The 18729-nt window shown below is 41.8% G+C and overlaps 1 protein-coding gene across 3 annotated transcripts in view; it reads right to left on the bottom strand.

Moving 5' to 3' along the window:
• The window catches only part of EFCC1 (EF-hand and coiled-coil domain containing 1), a 55372-nt gene extending 37021 nt beyond the window's left edge, over positions 1-18351 (bottom strand). For all 3 annotated transcript variants that reach the window (XM_076345946.1, XM_076345947.1, XM_076345948.1), the window contains exons 1-2: positions 17680-18351; positions 15875-16281 (exon numbers count right to left, since the gene is read on the bottom strand). In XM_076345946.1, coding sequence (XP_076202061.1) covers positions 15875-16281; positions 17680-18351 — 1079 coding nt within the window. The remainder of the gene's footprint in view (positions 1-15874; positions 16282-17679) is intronic.
• Positions 18352-18729: the final 378 nt, after the last annotated feature.

Genomic DNA, 18729 nt, shown 5'->3' with positions numbered 1-18729 from the left:
AATATTTATCACCGTAACTCAGAAATTCTTCTTACCAGAGTAAATAGTTCATCCATTTTAAATCCTGCTAGTCTCCAGGTATCAGTGATATTTTGTAGCAACCACCTCTCATTTAGATGCACAAAGAATGAAACGGCATCTGTAAGCTTGTAGTTCATCTTTTCCTATCTTAAAGGTAATTGTAGAACCATTAACTAATGTGGGTAATAGCTGCCTACTTCTGTGGTCATTATAATCTTAACTTTTTAGATGGGGAAACTGATGTGAAGGAAAAACATCAATGATTCTTCCAAAGCTACGGTGTTAAGTCTGAGTCAGGGATAAGCTTAGAGCATGGGTCCTCTTAAACTGTAGGTGCGTGAGGTAAGCCTCATTCTCAGAGCAATAACCTAGGATTCCTGCAGATGAAGACAAGGTGATGACACCTCCTGAAATCGAACTATATTTTGTCATTTTATGTATATTAAAAGTTCCAGGAGAATACTTACACACACATTTCCCCTGATATTCACATACCCTATTGCATCCTTAGTCCTTCCCTGGCCTTTCACTCTGCAGTATGTGTGTAGATTTGCTTGGTGACTCAGGTAGAGATGTCATCTTTCTATTCAATACCCGCTAAGGGTTGGGGGTTTGATTTTTTTTTTTTTTAAAAAAAAACAGTATTTTAGTTGCTTTCTTAATCCATGTAACCTTTCATCAAGCTAAGCATCTTGCAGGAAGGTACTCCACAGCTTGCTTTACCTGCTGCGTAAGAACCACTTTTTTGTCTGCTTTGAACCTGCCTCCTGCTTTCATGTGATGACTCATAATTCTTGCATTGGAAGAGACTGAACAATTCTTCCCTATTCATCTGCCTGAGCTCAATGAAAACTTTTATAGACCTTTTTCACATCTTTCCTCAGCTATCTCTTTTCCATATCTGCAAGTGGCTAAAATAGTTTCCATGCCTTTTTTTTTTTCATGCTTGTTGCCTTTTCTATGCCTTTTCCAGTTTTATGCTGGTTTAGGTGAAAGATCATAATTTCCTTTTGCTGATACAGGTGTTCTATGAATGTGCATCGTTTTCTTTGTTTTGTTCTCTATTCCTTTCCTAATAAATTTTAATACTGTATTTGCTTTCCTTACTGCAACTCAGCAACTCAACAGATACATCCATAGAGTTATAAAGCTCAAAGATATCATTCCTGAGCAGTTAGAGTGATGGACTCTGAGCTTATTATCTGTTCCACTGAAGTTGGAACTGTTGTTTGGTTGGGTTTTTTTCCCCCCAAAGTGCATCAGTTTTCATTAACATGGTAGGCATCACCTGCCATCATCCAGTCACTCAGTATCCTAAGATCATTCTGCAATTCTTCAGTCGGTCCTTGTTTTTAACATCTTGAATAATTGAGCAATTTTTAAAATTTTTTATTGTCATTATTATTGTCTCTAAAAATCAAATGATAATCACATTATAGTAGCTTTCCTCACCACGTGATGCATTAAAGCATATTTTTCTAACTAAAATACAGACCAAACAAAACATGTTTTCAAGTACTAACCAAGGTAGACTACCAGTCATGGTTAGAACTAGGATAAAACTAAAGTTACGTATCCAGCTCCCCCTCAGACAGGGGATATTCTGATCTGAATCTAAGCTTTGTGATTCAAATGCACTTTCAGTTGAGACTTGAATCAAATTACTGAGGTGGAACTTTACTGCTTTTAATTCCAGAGATTAATTCAGACTCACCTCTGAAGTATGGTATCTTCTGCAGTGTTTTTAATGAGAGAGAAACATCTTGATATATCATGTTTTTAATGTATGACAGGGTACCCTTTCTTTTAACACAAATTAACCTTTTTAAAATATAAAATCTATAATGCATATCATCCACTAAGTACATTAATGATGTATGCAGTACGCATTTGTTTAATTGAGGGGAAAAAAGCCCTTTAAACTTAAGGATACACAATCTAAGCCACATAAACTTTACACCTGTTTTATAGCACTCACCTCTGACCTGGCACTTTGTATATTATATTCTGAGCCAGAGCGTGGTTTTACAGTTCCATTTATAAAGTGATGGAAAAAATCTATCATTTTCGTAAGCATGGCAAAGCAGCATATGTTCCCAGGGTCCTGGGAGGATTTTTGTCTTTGAAAAGTTGCTTTATTTTAAGCTTAGTTAAAACACAAAACAAACATTGAAAAGCATTGGTTTGCTTACCAAAAATAATAAACACCCAAAAGTGAACTCGAGCCTCTGCATGTGGAACTGATGGATAATTCATAAGCCTGCTTTTAAAAACAATACAGTACATGGTTTTCTTTCCATATTTCAACAGCTCTCCCAGTTGACATTCATCTTGCCTATTGTGAGCTGTTATACCGTTCTCCCTCCAACATAGAACTTAATTAAAACTAGCCGTTCTTGTTGCCAGTATTAAAACTTCATTTTGAATGAGTACTGTGACCCTTTCTGAAGCCTGACTGACGACAGTTCAGATCTTTGTTACGCTGGTCGTCTTACTAATCCTGTTCCCTTTGACCAAAGATAAATGTCCACACATTACAGTTCATTTTATGCATAAGGAACCTTACAGGCTGTGTTTATAGATGTAAAAGGAAGGGGGTCTGTCTTCCCACCATGGCTGTTCAAGCACCAGCCTCTGTCGTAATGAAATTAAGGAAACCAACAGCTGAGTGTTGTCTGCTGCCTTCGGATGGGCCCCCTTTTTACCACTCTCAACAGCCTCCTGTTTTGTTTTGTACAAACTATGCAGTTTCATCATTCATTCTGACTTTGATTTAAGCTTCCATTCCCTGGGTCAAAAAAAGGCTGGCAAGGGAGGAAGGATGAAAGAAGGTGACGCTTTGACAGCTCCTTTTTCACGGTAATGAGCAGAACTGCTCTTTCTTTCCCCGCTCCTGTTCACCGTGGCCTTTTCTTTCTTTATAGAGCCACATGAAGGGAAGAAATTGCCGGTTCAGCTTTGCCTTCCAGGGACTGACTAGATAAACTGGAGGGCTCTGGGTGTCTTTTGTGGGCTCTGCCTGTGGAGTCATTGCTTTGTTTAGGGGTTATTTTCTGTTTGTTTCCTGTATATAATGACAGGTAAATGCAGATTAATAGAATTAAAGTTTTGACGGGGACTTGAGTACGTGAGGCAGCAAAGCATCGGTTACTTCCTGGTGACTTCTGCACCGTGCGTCATGCTTGTTCATGAAACAGGGCTCCATTAATTTAGCTAGTCCGTGGGACCCTGCCACAGAAAAGCTCACTTTGCTTGGAAGAGGAAGAAATAACTGCTACCTTTCCAGCATTAATCATCAGCTGTTCGAAAAAGAACATAATTTAATAAAGAGGTAATTTAGATTATAAGTAACCTGTATCCTAACTAGAAGAAAACACTTCATGCAAGACGGTGCTGTTTGCAGAAGCAGAGCCTTAACTGATGATAAGGCTGGAGAACTGCAATTTAAGTATAAATGACTTTTAGCACTTCACAAGTGCCAAGCCTTAGGGATTGACAGTTTCTCTGATTTATATAAAGTACAGGTCTAAACACCTCAAAACTCTCAGGATTTTAGATTTTAATCATGATTATTTCATGTGAATTCAGAGCTTAGATTATTCATATACTGCATAGTATTTACCTAAAAAGGTTTAAATTTATTTGCTTTTTAAAGTTTCCTATTTTAAAATGCATTTGAAGCATCATTCGGAAACTGTAAATCATGATGAACAAAAAAACCCCAACCAAAGAGAGCAAAGCAGGTAGGTAACAACAGGAGAGGGAGAAAAGTAGCAAGTGTAAGATTGACAGCACAAAAATAGATCCGGTATATAATTCTGCTGTATAGAGATTAATCGTAACCTTTCTGAAAGATACCAACCCCCCGGCTAAACTGAAAGGTCTTTCATTCAAAGTCAGTGCATTCACCTGGGAATATCCTGCCAGTGGTGTTCCTGTTTCACAGCCAGAAGACGACTTCTGCAAAACCAGTCACATCACAACCAGGGCTCCAGCACTACAGAGATACGCAGTCTTTCTGACAATATAAGCTAAGAGCATTCTTTTTTTTTTGTTTTCTTATCTTTTTCCTCTGCTAAAGGAATTGTCCATGGGGACTGTGGGTAGTATTGGAAATTAAGCAGAGCTACATACATTCACTAATGGAAACACAGATCTTTCAGACTAAGGACCAGCTTCTCTCCTAACTTTTGCTTGTAGCTGTTCAAATTTGTTTGTTTGTTTGTTTGTCTGAATTAGGAATCTGAGGCAAAAATGTTTTGCATCTAAGGAAACTGCCTCTTCAACATGAAATGAAATATTTCATTTTGGTTTAATTCTTTTTTTATGTCTTAAAATGGTATTTTGAAATTCAATTTAGCTACACTGATTTAAAGTCATTCAGACAGGAAAAAATCAAAACACTCCAGCAAGAAAACATGCAAATAAAAGACCATGCTTTTTCTGCTTTTCCTTTTATTTTTGTCTATGTGAAATCTTGCCTGATATAACCTAAATATGCAACCCGTTTAAACTGTTTCCAAACTATATTTTTGGAGGATGGACCATTCAGCCTGAGTACTTTGCCTGGGTCTAAATTAAATCAGAGCAGTCGCTCTGAGAGTGAGAGGGGTCCATCTGTTTACCTCATTCATGCCAGATCTGTCAGGCCACCACATTAAACCACTATAAACACCCCCCTTGATGTCTCTTCGTTCTGCAGCAGAGAGTATCTGAGACCTGTGCTTTTAGGGTATGCCTATGTTGTGCAGTGTAAAATTGCTCGAATTAATTCCAAAGAGCTGGTGTTTGTGCTGTGCAGCTCTGCGGCGCTCAGGAGACGTGGGGTGCTCCAGATGGTATGCTGCTGCAGCTACATTGCCCTCAGCTCCAGAGCAGGCTCCCTGGGAGTCAACACATTGATGCACCACAAAATATAGGTATACCCCCAGTTTCATACATACTGTTGGAAATCCCACCTTCGGATATTTGCTGACACAGAGATGGGTAGAATAATCTACTCTTCTGCAATTTTCATAAGCATCAGCTTTGCTTTGATTGCTCATGTTTCTGTTTGTGTAATTTTCTGCTAAGCAGAGCGCTACTTAGACCTACCAGCTCCAGCAGTGTGAAAATACTATACTCAGAACTCAGCTTAAACTTCACAACTTTCTGCTTTAAACTTGGCTGACCTCACAATATGCCGTTCCAGATACTTTTATGTTATGTGAACTAATGCCAAGGACATGTGATGGGGTCAAGTACAGAGAATAAAAGCAGAGCAGATGTGCTGTGAATACCAGATTTTTCAGTGTTATGATTAATGTGACATCATGAACCTTCCCTGAAACACTCTGCTGTGAAAAGAGACTTCACAAAACAAAGCACAGGGCCTGATTTTATTCTGTAGATTTATTGAAAGGTTTGGGGTCTCTCCACTGTAATCCGATTCCTAACACTTGGCAACTCTTTTCTTGAAATGGATGATGTGTGATGTGACAGCAATTAGCACTTGAAGCTTGGGCACCCTTCAGAGAACACTTTTTTCCACAAACAAGGAGGGACTGCAACACACAGTCAATCACAGCCTCTACACCTTATTTTTCAGTGGTTTTAAGAACCGTGCTGTGAAGGCTGAAGTTACTTGTTATACAGAAGTAAATTTCTAAAGATGTGTCATGCTCAAAGCTTACATTTGACATTTATTGTCCAACCATTTTTTTTTTTCATAAAGTACATTCCTATGTGAAATGGCATTGGGGAACAGAATACAGCCAGCATCCTGTGATACAGAGATCTGCAATAATGATCAAGCTTCATTCATGCCTTATGTTTTCAGTCTCTGAAGTTGAGCTGCAACTTTGTGATACTTTAAGGACACATATATCTATTTGTTTTTATCAGAATTTGTCAGATTTTCAGATGGGCATTATGAAAACGTATAAAAATGTATAAAAATTCCTTTTTTCATAGGTAAAGAATGATCTTGGTGGCCAAGAAGGCCAATGGCATCCTGGCCTGTATCAGAAACAGTGTGGCCAGCAGGAGTAGGGAAGTGATCGTGCCCCTGTACTCGGCACTGGTGAGGCCGCACCTCGAATACTGTGTTCAGTTTTGGGCCCCTCACTACAAGAAGGACGTTGAGGTGCTGGAGCGTGTCCAGAGAAGGGCAACAAGGCTGGTGAGGGGTCTGGAGCACAAGTCTGATGAGGAGCGGCTGAGGGAACTGGGGTTGTTTAGCCTGGAGAAAAGGAGGCTGAGGGGAGACCTCATCGCTCTCTACAACTACCTGAGAGGAGGTTGTAGCGAGGTGGGGGTCGGTCTCTTCTCCCAAGTAACAAGCGATAGGGCGAGAGGAAACGGCCTCAAGTTGCGCCAGGGGAGGTTTAGATTGGACGTGAGGAAAAATTTCTTTACTGAAAGAGTGGTTAAACATTGGACCAGGCTGCCCAGGGAAGTGGTTGAGTCCCCATCCCTGCAAGTATTTAAAAGACGAGTAGATGTGGCGCTTAGGGACATGGTTTAGTGGGCCTGGTGGTGTTGGGTTGATGGTTGGACTCGATGATCTCAGAGGTCTTTTCCCACCTTAATGATTCTATGATCTCTGTAAATAACAACTAAAGCCAGCCTCTTGATATATCTTAAAACCTTCAGGTTGCTTGATTTGAGCACACAGATAGGTTCCACATCTGGAATTGTGGAAATATCTCTTCTCTATAATGGACTGAAGCAAATACTTTGACCAGCTGATCCTCCTGCCCTCCTCCTTCCCCTCTTCCCCCCCCGCAAAATCTCAGTCTGTGTTTGAGTTCCAGAACGTGAAGCTTTAAGATCAGATGCATTTAATCAAGGTTTTACTTATAGTGCAGGGCATTCTTTTCTAGCTTTTTTCCTAGTTTGAGGGCAGCATTTTGCTTAGGTTGTGACCGCTGTTTTTCTTAGGTTGTTTCAGTGGCTACAGTTCTGAATAGTTGAGATTCAGATTGCCAGGCAAATCTGGCAAATATAGGAAAATATGCTGAGTATCACGAAGAGAATACCCTAAGCCAAGCACTAGAAAGGCAAATATCAGTTGGGATTTTAATCATTCTGCTAAGCAGGCAGACAAGATGCTGATAAAGTTGAAAAAATGTGCTGGAGAATGAAGGGAAGAGAACAGTACAGTAAACATGGCCAGTGATTCAACAGGAATTCTGACTATGGTGAGAAGACGGGTAAACAGAACAAACTCCAGCAAATATTTGCAGTACTGCTAAATAACTGTCTCGTGTCATTGAAAATACAGAAATTGCCTATATTGTATTTCCTAACATTAGTGACATTTATTAGCTCATCCCCCAACCTGCTTAGAGTCTAGGCAGTTTTAAGTACAGGTTGACTGTCTACCTCTATGCGAGTATCCCTGGCAGTGTCCTAAGTAACGTGATGGTATTTAAAATCTTTTGATCTTGCCTGTGCCATCCTAAGGATGGGGTTTAAGAATTTAGTTTGGCTGTGGGTTTGCATTATGGCAAGTTCCCAGTGAAGTCATGGAGTCAACTGATTTTACTTTCTAGATATTTCCCCAGGTCTCCAGATAATTCAGTATTTATATTACATAGAGGAGCTTTTGAGAGTTAATGATGAAATAGAATGGTTGCCTGTGCATCTATTAGAAGGCTAGATTAATGTCTTTCTCTGGATGGCTAACTCTAGTAGAAAACTGGTTGAAGAAAGCTGCTGAAACAGAACATATTTCTTGCAAATCAAAGGACAGGTTTGAGTGGGCTGGTCCCTCTAGCATTTCCAGATTTCATGATTCCATGCTTTTTTCTGGTGCGTAAATTAAAAAGGCTTTTTGTTGAATTTTGGTTTGGTTTTTAAGCATAACATACACAAATTTCCCTTGAACTATTCTAGGATGACTTCACTCATCTTGTCATATCACTGGAGGTTTTGGGATGTATTCAAGAGATAAGGCCTCCTCCCCTGCAGATCATCAATCCTTTCATATTCTGAGAGCGGACTATTTTAGCAGAACAAATCAGTTTAATCTGTTTGAAAACTTGGGTTGTCAGTATCTATCTTACAAACTACCTTGTCTATTTTGTATCCTGAAGGAAAGTGAGATGAGGAGCACAGAGTAAATAACTGCTTCTTATTGCTTTAGTAGAACTCCTCCTCTTCTCATTTTCACAAAGTAATTTTCAAGCTTTATGAAGAAAAAATAAAATTTATTCCCTTTTTATTCCTCCAGCAGAATAAGAAGCTTAAAAGAATGCAGAATTCTGTGCTTGTGCCTGAGTGTAGATGATTAGCAGTGTTTCATTTTTCAAAGTAACTTATGTGAATTGACAGCAAAAATGACATGCGCTAAACCCACTCGAGATACGGTTGGTTGATTTGTTTTAATTTTATCTCTGGAGGGGCGCAGTGGAGTCATTAAATACTTTATATTAAATGTGTGTTTAAGTGCCTGACTGAAACACTTGTCAATGGTCTGGTCCTCTCAGGATCTCGCCCCTGGTGTTTTTACATCAGATTTTCATCAGTATCTTTGACATCCAGGGAGGTAAACATAGAAGCCTCAAGTTCAAGCCACAGGTTACACTTTGAGGTTATATATTACTACTTTGTCTTACAAAACTGACCTGAAGAAAAAGTAAATTTTTAAAATACTGCTGGCTCTTCAAAGCATCTATTAGGGAGGTTTGGTAAACTTCCGTTCAGTAAAAGATTTATTGCCCAGTTATGTTCTTGTTACTCCTATAAGCAAAGGAATGTTGCTAATGAATTCAGCGGGTCTGATCACACGAGTGTATGAGCACAGAGCAGCACAGCAGCACCTGGTCATACAGAGACCTTTTAGTGAGGTGGGGAAAACGGGAGCGCTCCAGCAAGCATCCTTTCCTGCAGGTGCTCTTTTGCATCAAAGTGGCTACAAACTTCTCAGGTTTGCTTAAGAAACAAATGAGAGGCCAAGTGTGTGACTCTGTAGGCAACACGTAACAGTCCTCCTGGCTCCCCAGTGAGGTTCGTGATGAGCTGTAACACTTTGTGACAGGAGGCTACAAACTCTTGGCTTACAGATGCGTTTTTCTTGCTAATAAATAATTGTTCTTTTCATGCAGCTCTCCTACACTGATGTTAGTTGACTTTTAGGTCAGGAGAGATGCATAGATCCCAGTCTTGTCAAGCTGGTAACTGCATTCCCAGAATAACCCCAATGCATCGAGTTTTCTGTGCTTGTATCTCATGCAGTGGGATCTGAAGTGTCAGGACCTGTCAGATGGGTGATACCGAGGTTAATGCAATTTTAAGGTCTATAAATTGAGCACAACAGCAGTACACGGCAGTGATGGCCTGTCACCAGCCAGCTAGGCCCACCAGGCAGAAGATACCTAGGAAGCCTTTATGGCAGAAAGTGACATACTGCTGATATTTGATATAGAAAGGTGCTGTACAGGAGCTCACCAGAGTAATCCAGAGGGTTGCAACTGAGGCCTATTTATGAGCTAGGATCATTTCTGTTTGATTTTGGTTCTTGTAATGACAGCGAGAAAGTGACTTTGTTCTGGGAGGTGTGCTTTCAAAGTGGCGTAGCCTCTCACAGGGAGTCCAGTCTTATGATTTGAAAGGGGTGGGGGGAGTAGGTTTTTTTCTTTAATTTAAAGTTATCTTTGTGTATGAAATTAATCTTTGATTTTTGCTGGCATAAGACAAGATGGATAATATGTTGCATGACCTAGAAAGTTTGGGCGGTAAAAGGTGTCCATTTTCTTGGGGAAAGACTACAAAGCCAGAGAGGTGTGATGCAGCTTGTCAGGACAGTCAGATGAGGGAGGGAGGTACATGGCTGTCACTGTGGGGGTCCACCAAGCTGCTGGCTGAATTTCCAGGCACTAATTCAAGGGAGAGTAGCTGCAGAAACACTGATTGCACACTTTCTGGGGAAAAAAACAATCTCTCTGGCATAGGAGGGGTTAGCATGATTCAAATTACTCACAGAAGGGCAGGAGACAGCTTTAAAAGGCAGCTGCATGTGTCAGATACTGTGTATGAGATGACAAAACTAACTCCTTTGGCTTGAACTATCTTTTTGTTACTGCTGACTATGGCAGAGCTTGTAGTACGCTTTAATCTCTCCATCCCCAGGAAGGTATGTGCGATGGGGTCTGCTAAGGGACAGCTACAGCGGGTTCAACAAAGGGTGCCTCCGCAGAGCTGTGGGAGGAAGCCTGGGACACGGCAAAAGCACGTCCACCCCAGTGAACGGGCAGTGTCCGTATGTGTGGCATTGCTATTGTGCTCACAGTGATTTACTCCCAATACAACAAATAAGGCAAGCCAGATGAAAAGGAGGATTTAGTGCGAAACCAGGGAAAGTCTCACAAGAATAAACGCTGTGTAACGAAGAGCCCAGCACTGAAAAAGGCCAGAGAACTGGCTACATTTCCAACATCAGAATTAGCACCTAAGTACAAGCTTCCTTGTGGATAAATGCACGTGCATTAATTTGAATGGATTTGAAGTAAAGGTTTTGCTATTATTATGGGAAGCAAGTATTATTAATGTTAAAAAGAATTGAAAGAATCTTCTTTCATTTGAAATAAAACTAGCCCTTCCATAGAAAGAGATGCTATACATTTTCTTCAATGTCAAGTTAATGTATTTAAATTGCTCTGTACAGTTCTCTCTACCATATATAACAATACCTTCCATTATCCCTTTGTGTGAAATCAAAATGTTCTTTTAAAGTGTTTGAAATGACTAGTAATCCGATTTGCTTGTTTAGCTCATGATTCCTCGATGACTAAAGACATGCAAGTAGTCTAAGCTTCGTATGATGGGAACATATTCACCTGTTACTGTTAACTTCTTGAAAAACTTAAAGTTCTGTGGTTTTTGGCAGACTTCTATGTAATATAAAACTTCTTACAGTCTTAAGTAGAAGAAAATATCAGGTACAAGCAGAATTAGAAAATAAAACTAGATGACATCAGTTCATCCAGAACAATCTGCTTGAGTGTTCTCGCAGATGAGGCTCTGCAAAGTAACATTTTATTTTACCCTCCGTGAGTTCCGTTCCCTGACTGTCATCGTTCTTACTGACTGCCATCAGCCACTGCTCCCTGCCTGTTGTTGCTCTCGTCCAAGGACGTACTTATCATCTGCAGTTCTATCCAGTCTTTTGCGTAGTCCAGCACATATACACCCACAGTCTACATTCAAATTTTGTGCCATCTGAAATAAATTGCCAAGATGCACTTCGCCTTACAACCAGCAAGTGGTTGATGCTGATGACACCAGACAAGCAGAAAGTTGTCCAGATTTTCTTTATTTAATGTCTAATTTTTTAAATAGAAGAACAGTTCTGGAATGCCTAAATATAAAACACGCATTATCATTCAGATTGGAAATAACCTACTATATACACCTTCTTTTGTGGATTAGTGTTTCCTTCCTAGGGCTTTTCTTTCTTCACCGAACAGAGCTGACTCTGTATCAGTTAGGAATATTTCCATATTCCTCTCCTGTTCTTGGATTATTGATTTGGATCTGTTTCGTCCATGTTGTTATATTTTACAGAGTAAATGATAACCTGAGAAATTATTGAAAAGATCAGGACACTGCCTCCTAAAAGAAAAGAAAAATTGAACTACTTCTGATATAGGATAACCTAAAGCATAGCTTTTTAGAAAAATTAACATTGGTGACTTTATGAAAGAAATAAATGGGGGAAATTATGCTAGAGACCTCCACCTTCATATTTATAAAAGAATATGAAGGGATGAAACAAGCCTCTCTGCATTCCATGTAAAAAGGATTCCTACTCATTAACACATATAAATGCTGATGGATAATTAAGTAATTTGGGAGACAGACCATGCATATGGGAAGCATTTTGGTATTTTATGACCCCTTCCACTGACCTGTATAATTACTGTGCTGCTGGCTAACACAGCAACATAAAACCTCTGTGAACATCTCCATTATGAAGTCTATTTCAATTCTAAATGACCTTTCTTTTTATTTGTTACAGTGGGTTCAAAAAAGGTTGTTAAATTCTGTTATTCCCTCCAATGCTATTAAAGAGAAAAAAAATCTGTAAACTTTATTAGGTAATCAATTTCTAAGTCACCTACAATGTAGTATAGAAAACAGAGCCAACTTATATTTGGCAGGAACAATTCACATCAAACCAATCTAATTTCCTTCTCGGACAGGGACAATGGCTGAATGGATAAAGAGTAGCAGTAGATGTGACATTTTTATTGTGGTAACATTTTTATATGTGGCATTCTTATAAACAATACTTATAAATCATAGGACTATATTAGAATACATGGATGGTGTCACCCTGGGCTGGAGCAAAACTTACTGAAAAAAATTAGTTTAGGGAATAGCTGTTAATGATATGCCCTTGGATAGCGTCTATCAAGTGGAGGTCACCAGAATCTGTCCTGGGACCTAGCCAGTATGTTCGTTCAGGCTTCCAACTTCTGAAAGTGAAATTACAAATGTGCAAACGACACCAAGCTGGAAGGGAATGACAGCAATTTGGAGGTTAGTCCCAATGTCATCTTGAGAAACTGGAAGAGTAGTCCGAAAATCAAAAAGCTGAGATTCAGTAATAACAAATGAAAAGTCCTATACCTGGAAAAATGAAATCAAGTGCACCAGTACAAAATGAGAATAACTCTCTGGGCAGCACTGCATAAAAAATGGGGCTTGTGTAACTTCCTAAACTCTTCCGCATACTGACATTGTGAATTATGCATTTTTGATATAATAGCAATGATAAAGCATACAATTTCTTGTGACATGTCTTTTTCCTCTGAAATGAATTTAACTTGTGCTTTTCAGTAAGGAATTTCTTGAAATTTACCTTTAAAGTATCTGAGCTGACTCATTAAATTGACAGGGATTAAAAAATAAAAACCAGTACAAATCTCTAATGGTGGAGAAAACAGGGACCCAAAACCTGACACATGCATCCAGTGTAGGAAGAATAGGGTGTGCACCTTGAGACAAGTATCTATAAACCATTTGGTCAACTAGGTTGGCTTCAGAACCAAATAACATGATAGGGACATTTCAAACCCTGATGTACTCAGAAAAAGTTCATGTTTAAGTCATACAAACTTCAGTTAGCAAACGTTTACCAGCGATGTTGATAGTGACATTTTGCACTAAATTTGCAGGAATATGAATCTGTGGGCAGAAAAGGCAATTGTAATTAGGTATCCCAATTCAGGAAAACATTTAATCACTTGCAGGTACTTAAATGCTTTCCTGAGTAGATGCAAACTATGTTGTTTCCTGAGTTTAGGGATTATAATTTAAGGTAATTGTTGTGATTCCAGGTCTAACTGATAGCAAGTTGGTGTAAGATGAAGGTCTAGAAGTGGGATTTAGATGCTTAAAGAGCTTTGAAAATCTGAGCCTAAAAGAAGAAAACATTTTCTTCTTTACTTTAGAAATGCAAAAGTATAAATAGGAGCAGCATGAAAAACTCAGAGAGAGGTCTCATTCTTGAATATGATCCTGTCTGGAAGAAATCAGACTTTGGCTGAAGTAAAATAGTGGCCATACCAAGCCAGTTAAGGTGAATTCTCAGGAGACAAATCTGCAACCTTAAGTGGTTTCTGCGGTATACTCAAATCCCCACCCGTTTTTTTCTACTGCTACCTTGCAGCATTAATTCTTGCCAAGCCTAGATCCTGCTTACGTGCTTACAAACTTTTTGTGGTACTTGGAAATGGGGAAAATTGCTCCCTGGAGTACCAGCTTAAATACATACGGACTTAAATAACATTACAAGTAATACACTTGCCAATTGACTGAGAAACCTGTGGGATATAGTAGCTGTCCCTCCATCTCTACGCTTTGGCCAACTCATCATCTTTCCCTCAACATGTACTTCCTAGCACCTCACCCAAATGATGCCCATGGGTTTTGGACTTCTGCACAACAGGAGAAGACGATTCTCTATGAGCAGAAGGAGTTTCTGCCATCTGTAGCACAAGTGTAAGCAAGCACTGCTTAACTTACCTGTTTTCTGCCAGTTTGGGCATCTCTGTGCCACGCTGTGGAATATGTGGAATTACGGAATTCCGTATACTGCGGAACTGTGGAATATGACCACAGGCATGCAAGTCACAATCATCATTAAGCGGCTCTGCTGGTAAACTGTTTAAGCCAAGAGCCGTATTACATGGACAGGGAGATCAAGTGCTTTATGGCTAACATAGAATCAAGACCCATTAAAGGGTCTTGCATGTGGAAGCTGGCCCAGTCCTGTGCTAGACATTCCATGCGGCTAAAAAATTCATGTAGTTTCCAAATGGTCAGTCTAGCACCATTCCTGAGCTTTACACTCACTTTAAATTAGCATGCAATTTTAAAATAAATACTACAGATGAAGATTACCTTACAAAGAACATATAATCTACATTTTTAAACTCACACTATTTGTTTTGATGTAACCCATGAAAGTTCCTGCTCAGCAAGGCCTAGTTGACGTTTCTTATTGTCTTGAACTAGTTCATCTCTACCTGCTTAAAGGTGATTTTTTTTTTTTTTTTAATGCTTCATCATACTTTGGAAAAGCAATTCTGCAGGACAAGAACTCATCTTAACTCTTTGGTGCTCACGCCAGGGAGAACTTGATAAACTAGACAAGTAGGGTGATCTATCTCAGCACTAAGAGTTGTATCATTCATCCAGATACCCCTGTAAATGGTAATCATCTTGGACATCATGTGCCCTCACAGTGTTTTTAAAATCCTATAGATGTTTAAATAAATGCTTTTATCTTCTGCAACCACGGAGGTATTAATGTACACAATGCTTACAGAAAGACACCGGACAAAATGATTATTTTTAGAATTTCCTCACTTCATAAAACAGTACAATAGCTATGATGCTACAAATAACTCCCTATGAATTCTTCTTATAAGCAAACAGAGGAAGTATAAGTTTAGGAAGAGACAAGCAGCTCAGAATAGACAATATATTAAAATGCTAGTTTTAGTACAGTTAGGAAAAAAATATTAAATATTAGCTTTACTTTGGGTCAGTAAAAATATAAACAACACTTCATTCCATAGGTCAGTTTGAAACTTGGGCAGAATTGCCTGCACTTAGTAACCATCAATGCACCCAAGTTTTGTCTGAGATAAAAAGCAACAAAGGCAGTGAGCTATTGAATTTGTGACCAACTTTCTGAGTTTTGGAAACATATTTATTTATGCTATTACAAACGTGGGGTTTAGTTGGATGATGTATTTTTTGTTTGAGACTCCCACTATATTATTGTGTGGTTTTAGGAAAGCGTTTTAACTTTTCTTTTCTGGAGTATTACATATTCTGTCAGTGAAGAAGTGATAAAGTCACAGCAGAGTTTAAAACTGCTGGCCAGAAGTTGGCCTTGTGTGTTTTTCTCCAATTCGTATGACAAGTTGAACAGCTTTCATGAGAAATGGAGTATCAGCCATCTGATTACAGCTGGCTTTGTATGTGTGACTTAACTAGCAGGAAATGTCTGAATTTATATTAGTTAGTTAAGGTGAAAAAATAAGTGTGTTGGAAATGGATTCTGAAGGACTGTCAGCAATTTCTTTTGAGGCTTTCTTGCAGTATTACTATGTTGTGTCCTGTTGCTGCGTGTTTGAGGAGTAACTTCAGCTCTCTGTAGATCAAGCATCCCTATTTTGTTCTACCTCCCACCAAACGGGCCCGGTTCTGTTACGGATCCCTACCAAGAAAATGGATAAGTAGCTTCTAACTTCCCTTTGGCTACGTTTTAGAAGATGTATTTGGAGACATTTAATAAGCTACAACCACAAAATACCGTCGTTTTATAGGCATTTTTTGACGGACTCAAACTTACCTATAGTGCTGCAGTTCCGATTCTAGCTGCTGAATGTACATTTGCAGCTGTGGCACTTCGTTAGCTTTCACTTCTAGCTCCTTCACTTTGCCAAGACTGTTAAGGACGGCGTGTCTCGCCTCTTCAACCTTCTTCCTCATTTCTGCTTGTTCCCTCTTCAGGTTACGGTTGCAGTCTTCCAGATTGACCAGAGCTTCCTGAGAGCTCTTCAGCTCTCTTTCCAGCTCTTGATTGAACCTAATTGCTTCTTCAATTTGCCCATCCCTGGAGCTCCGGATGAGTTCCACTTCCTTCAGGACACTTTGAAGGCACTTGGTCTGGGAGTGGTTCTGGGTTAACTGTCTCTTACTCCCTATAAAACAAGTCCCCTCTTCCTTATGGTTAGCATGGCTTTTCCGCAGTCCTACCTATAATGAACAGGAGCAGAAAGCAGGGAGAAATTAAGGCGTTTTAAAGCAACTGACATTTTAATCAAGACTGAAAATGGCTGGATTGTTTTTTGTTGGTTTTTTTTAATGACATAGTTGATCAGCAACTAATAAGCTACTTACCTTTGCGAAATACAGACACAAGGAAACAATCTCTGGAAAGTAGTTTTTAAATATGTATCTATAAATTTGATTTTAAAACTACTCATTAAAGTGGAAAATTAGGTTATTGCACAAGTTTCTGTATAGTTTTACTGTCACTACTTTAGCCTGTCCTGAAAAGGCAAGTAGTATTCTGAAAAAAATATTTCCAGTTATGTTTTTCAAGTCGTGTTCAGTAGAAGTGAACAGAGAGCAGCTGGTGGTGTTCTGGACCTCTAATCTTTGTCGTCCTTCGATTCTTTCTAGGGCCTTTGACTGGTGACTTTGTGTTTGCTTCTGACTTCCTTTCACTTTTCAAATGAAAATGGTAAAAGTGGCTTTCACCTGCCATGCCGGACGTTGAGAAGATGGACAGCCAGCTAATGCCAAATGGAAGTGGCACGCATGGAACAGAGTTCTGTGAGCATTGTGTTAGTATTAAATCCAACCCGATCGGACCCGCCAGAAGAAGCGGTGAACTCAGCCCTGCAGTGCTTTGCCTGTTCTATGCTATTTCTTGCCAGAGTAATTTAACTGCTGTTAGGTATGCATGTGTTTCCCTTGAGCCAATACAGCAGAAACAGAAACCAGCCCCAGAATTAATGGGGCTCTGCAGAGAAGCCAGAAACTATTCATCAGCCCGTTTGCAGAACTGGCTCCAACTCTGAACTCTCATGACCACCCCCTGAAGAAAACACACTTCTAATGTTTCTGATGTTAGAATGTTTCTATATTTATGACTGAGTAATTGCAAGTGCTTATGCAGGTAAGAATCCAAAAGTTCTTTCTTACTTTGGAAAAAAAAAAAACCACAACAGTGCATAACCGGCATATAACTGCCTGCATGTGCAATAGAAAAAGCAGCATTATACATTTAGGTCTGTTAAATCGACACCTACAATTTTAGCAGGGTGGTTTTCAGTGCATCCCTTAAATGTATATAATGTCACACTGGTGCAAATACAACATTTCTCCTCAAAGACTCTGTGTGACCAAACTTTGCTAAGAAGTTAATGCCGACGGTGACAGAGCAGGCTCGGTCTATGCCATACTCCTTTTACAAATCAGCCTGGGGCCGGCGAGGTTATTAACGCTGGATTTTCCGACAGCAGCATCTTTCCTAGGGTACGCTTCACTCAAGAATAACTTAAGCCGCAGCCCCGAGCGGCGGGCAGGCTTTGAAGACCCGTACGGAAGCTGAGGGGCGACGCCAGCCGCGCCGGGCAGCGCACTCACCTGCAGGGCCAGGCACCGGGCGTCGCTGCTCTGCAGGGCGGCCCGCATGTCCTCCACCAGCTCCCGCAGGCTGCCGTTCTCCTCCTCCAGCTTGGCGATGCGGTCCTCGGCCCGCTCCAGCGCCACGATCTCCTCGTAGCACTCCCGCGAGCAGGGCCCCGCCGCCTCCCCCCCGCCGCCGGGCCGCCCCGCCGCGCCGGGTCCGGCCGGGTCCCGGCGGCGGCGGCGGGGGCTGCGCAGGCGGATCTGGGTCTCGATGTGCTCGCTCTCCCGGCCCAGCGGCAGGCGCGGCACGGCGCGGCGCGGGGCGCTGCCCGCCTTGGTGCTGAAGTAGCCGCAGAGGCGGGCGTGGAACTGGCGGAAGGTGAGCTCGGCGGAGAGGCCCTCCCACAGCCCCGCGCACTCCTCGGGGTCGGCCGCCGCCTCCGCCGCCTCCTCCAGCCCCAGCACCTGGCAGAGCGTCCGGAAGTCCTCGCCGGGGATCCTGCCCGCCCCGGCGCAGTCCAGGTGGTGGAAGATCTCCTGCAGGTACTGGTCCAGGCCGGTGGCCAGCACGACGATCTCGTTCTCCACGCCGCGGTCCAGCCCGTAGTGGTAGGCCAGGGCGCTCACCAGCCACTGCGTCCGCCGGGCCGGCCGCCCGTACGGGTCCCAGCCCTCAGGCGGCTCCATCGCGCCCGCCGCGCCGGCCGCGCTCCCCGACCATCCTGCTCCCGAGGCGGCCGCCCCGCCGGCTGCGCCCCCGCCCCGCCTCGCAGCCCGCCCCGCTCGGCGTCTGCGCCCGCGGGCGGGGCGGGGCGGTGTCCCGGGGCCGGAGGGAGGCGCGGGGGGCTCCGGTGCCCCCGGTGGCGGGGTCTCTTCTCCCACCCGCCCCTTCCCGACGCGCAGTTTTAAGCTTCCCCCTCAACGGGGGCCGCTTTTGGCGGCGGCCGAGCGCCGTCCGCTGCGTGCGGCCCCCTGGCCCTGCGGGGTTCACCGGGCAAGGCAGGCAGGTGCTGCCCCGCTCCGCCTGTTTGTCAGGAAAAGGGCTTCAGCCGAGCCTGAGCTCGA

The sequence above is a fragment of the Aptenodytes patagonicus genome, chromosome 8 (genome assembly GCF_965638725.1).
Source record: "Aptenodytes patagonicus chromosome 8, bAptPat1.pri.cur, whole genome shotgun sequence".
NCBI lineage: Eukaryota > Metazoa > Chordata > Aves > Sphenisciformes > Spheniscidae > Aptenodytes > Aptenodytes patagonicus.
Note: the sequence above shows the minus strand (reverse complement) of the source record. Positions and strands in the feature narration are given on the sequence as shown.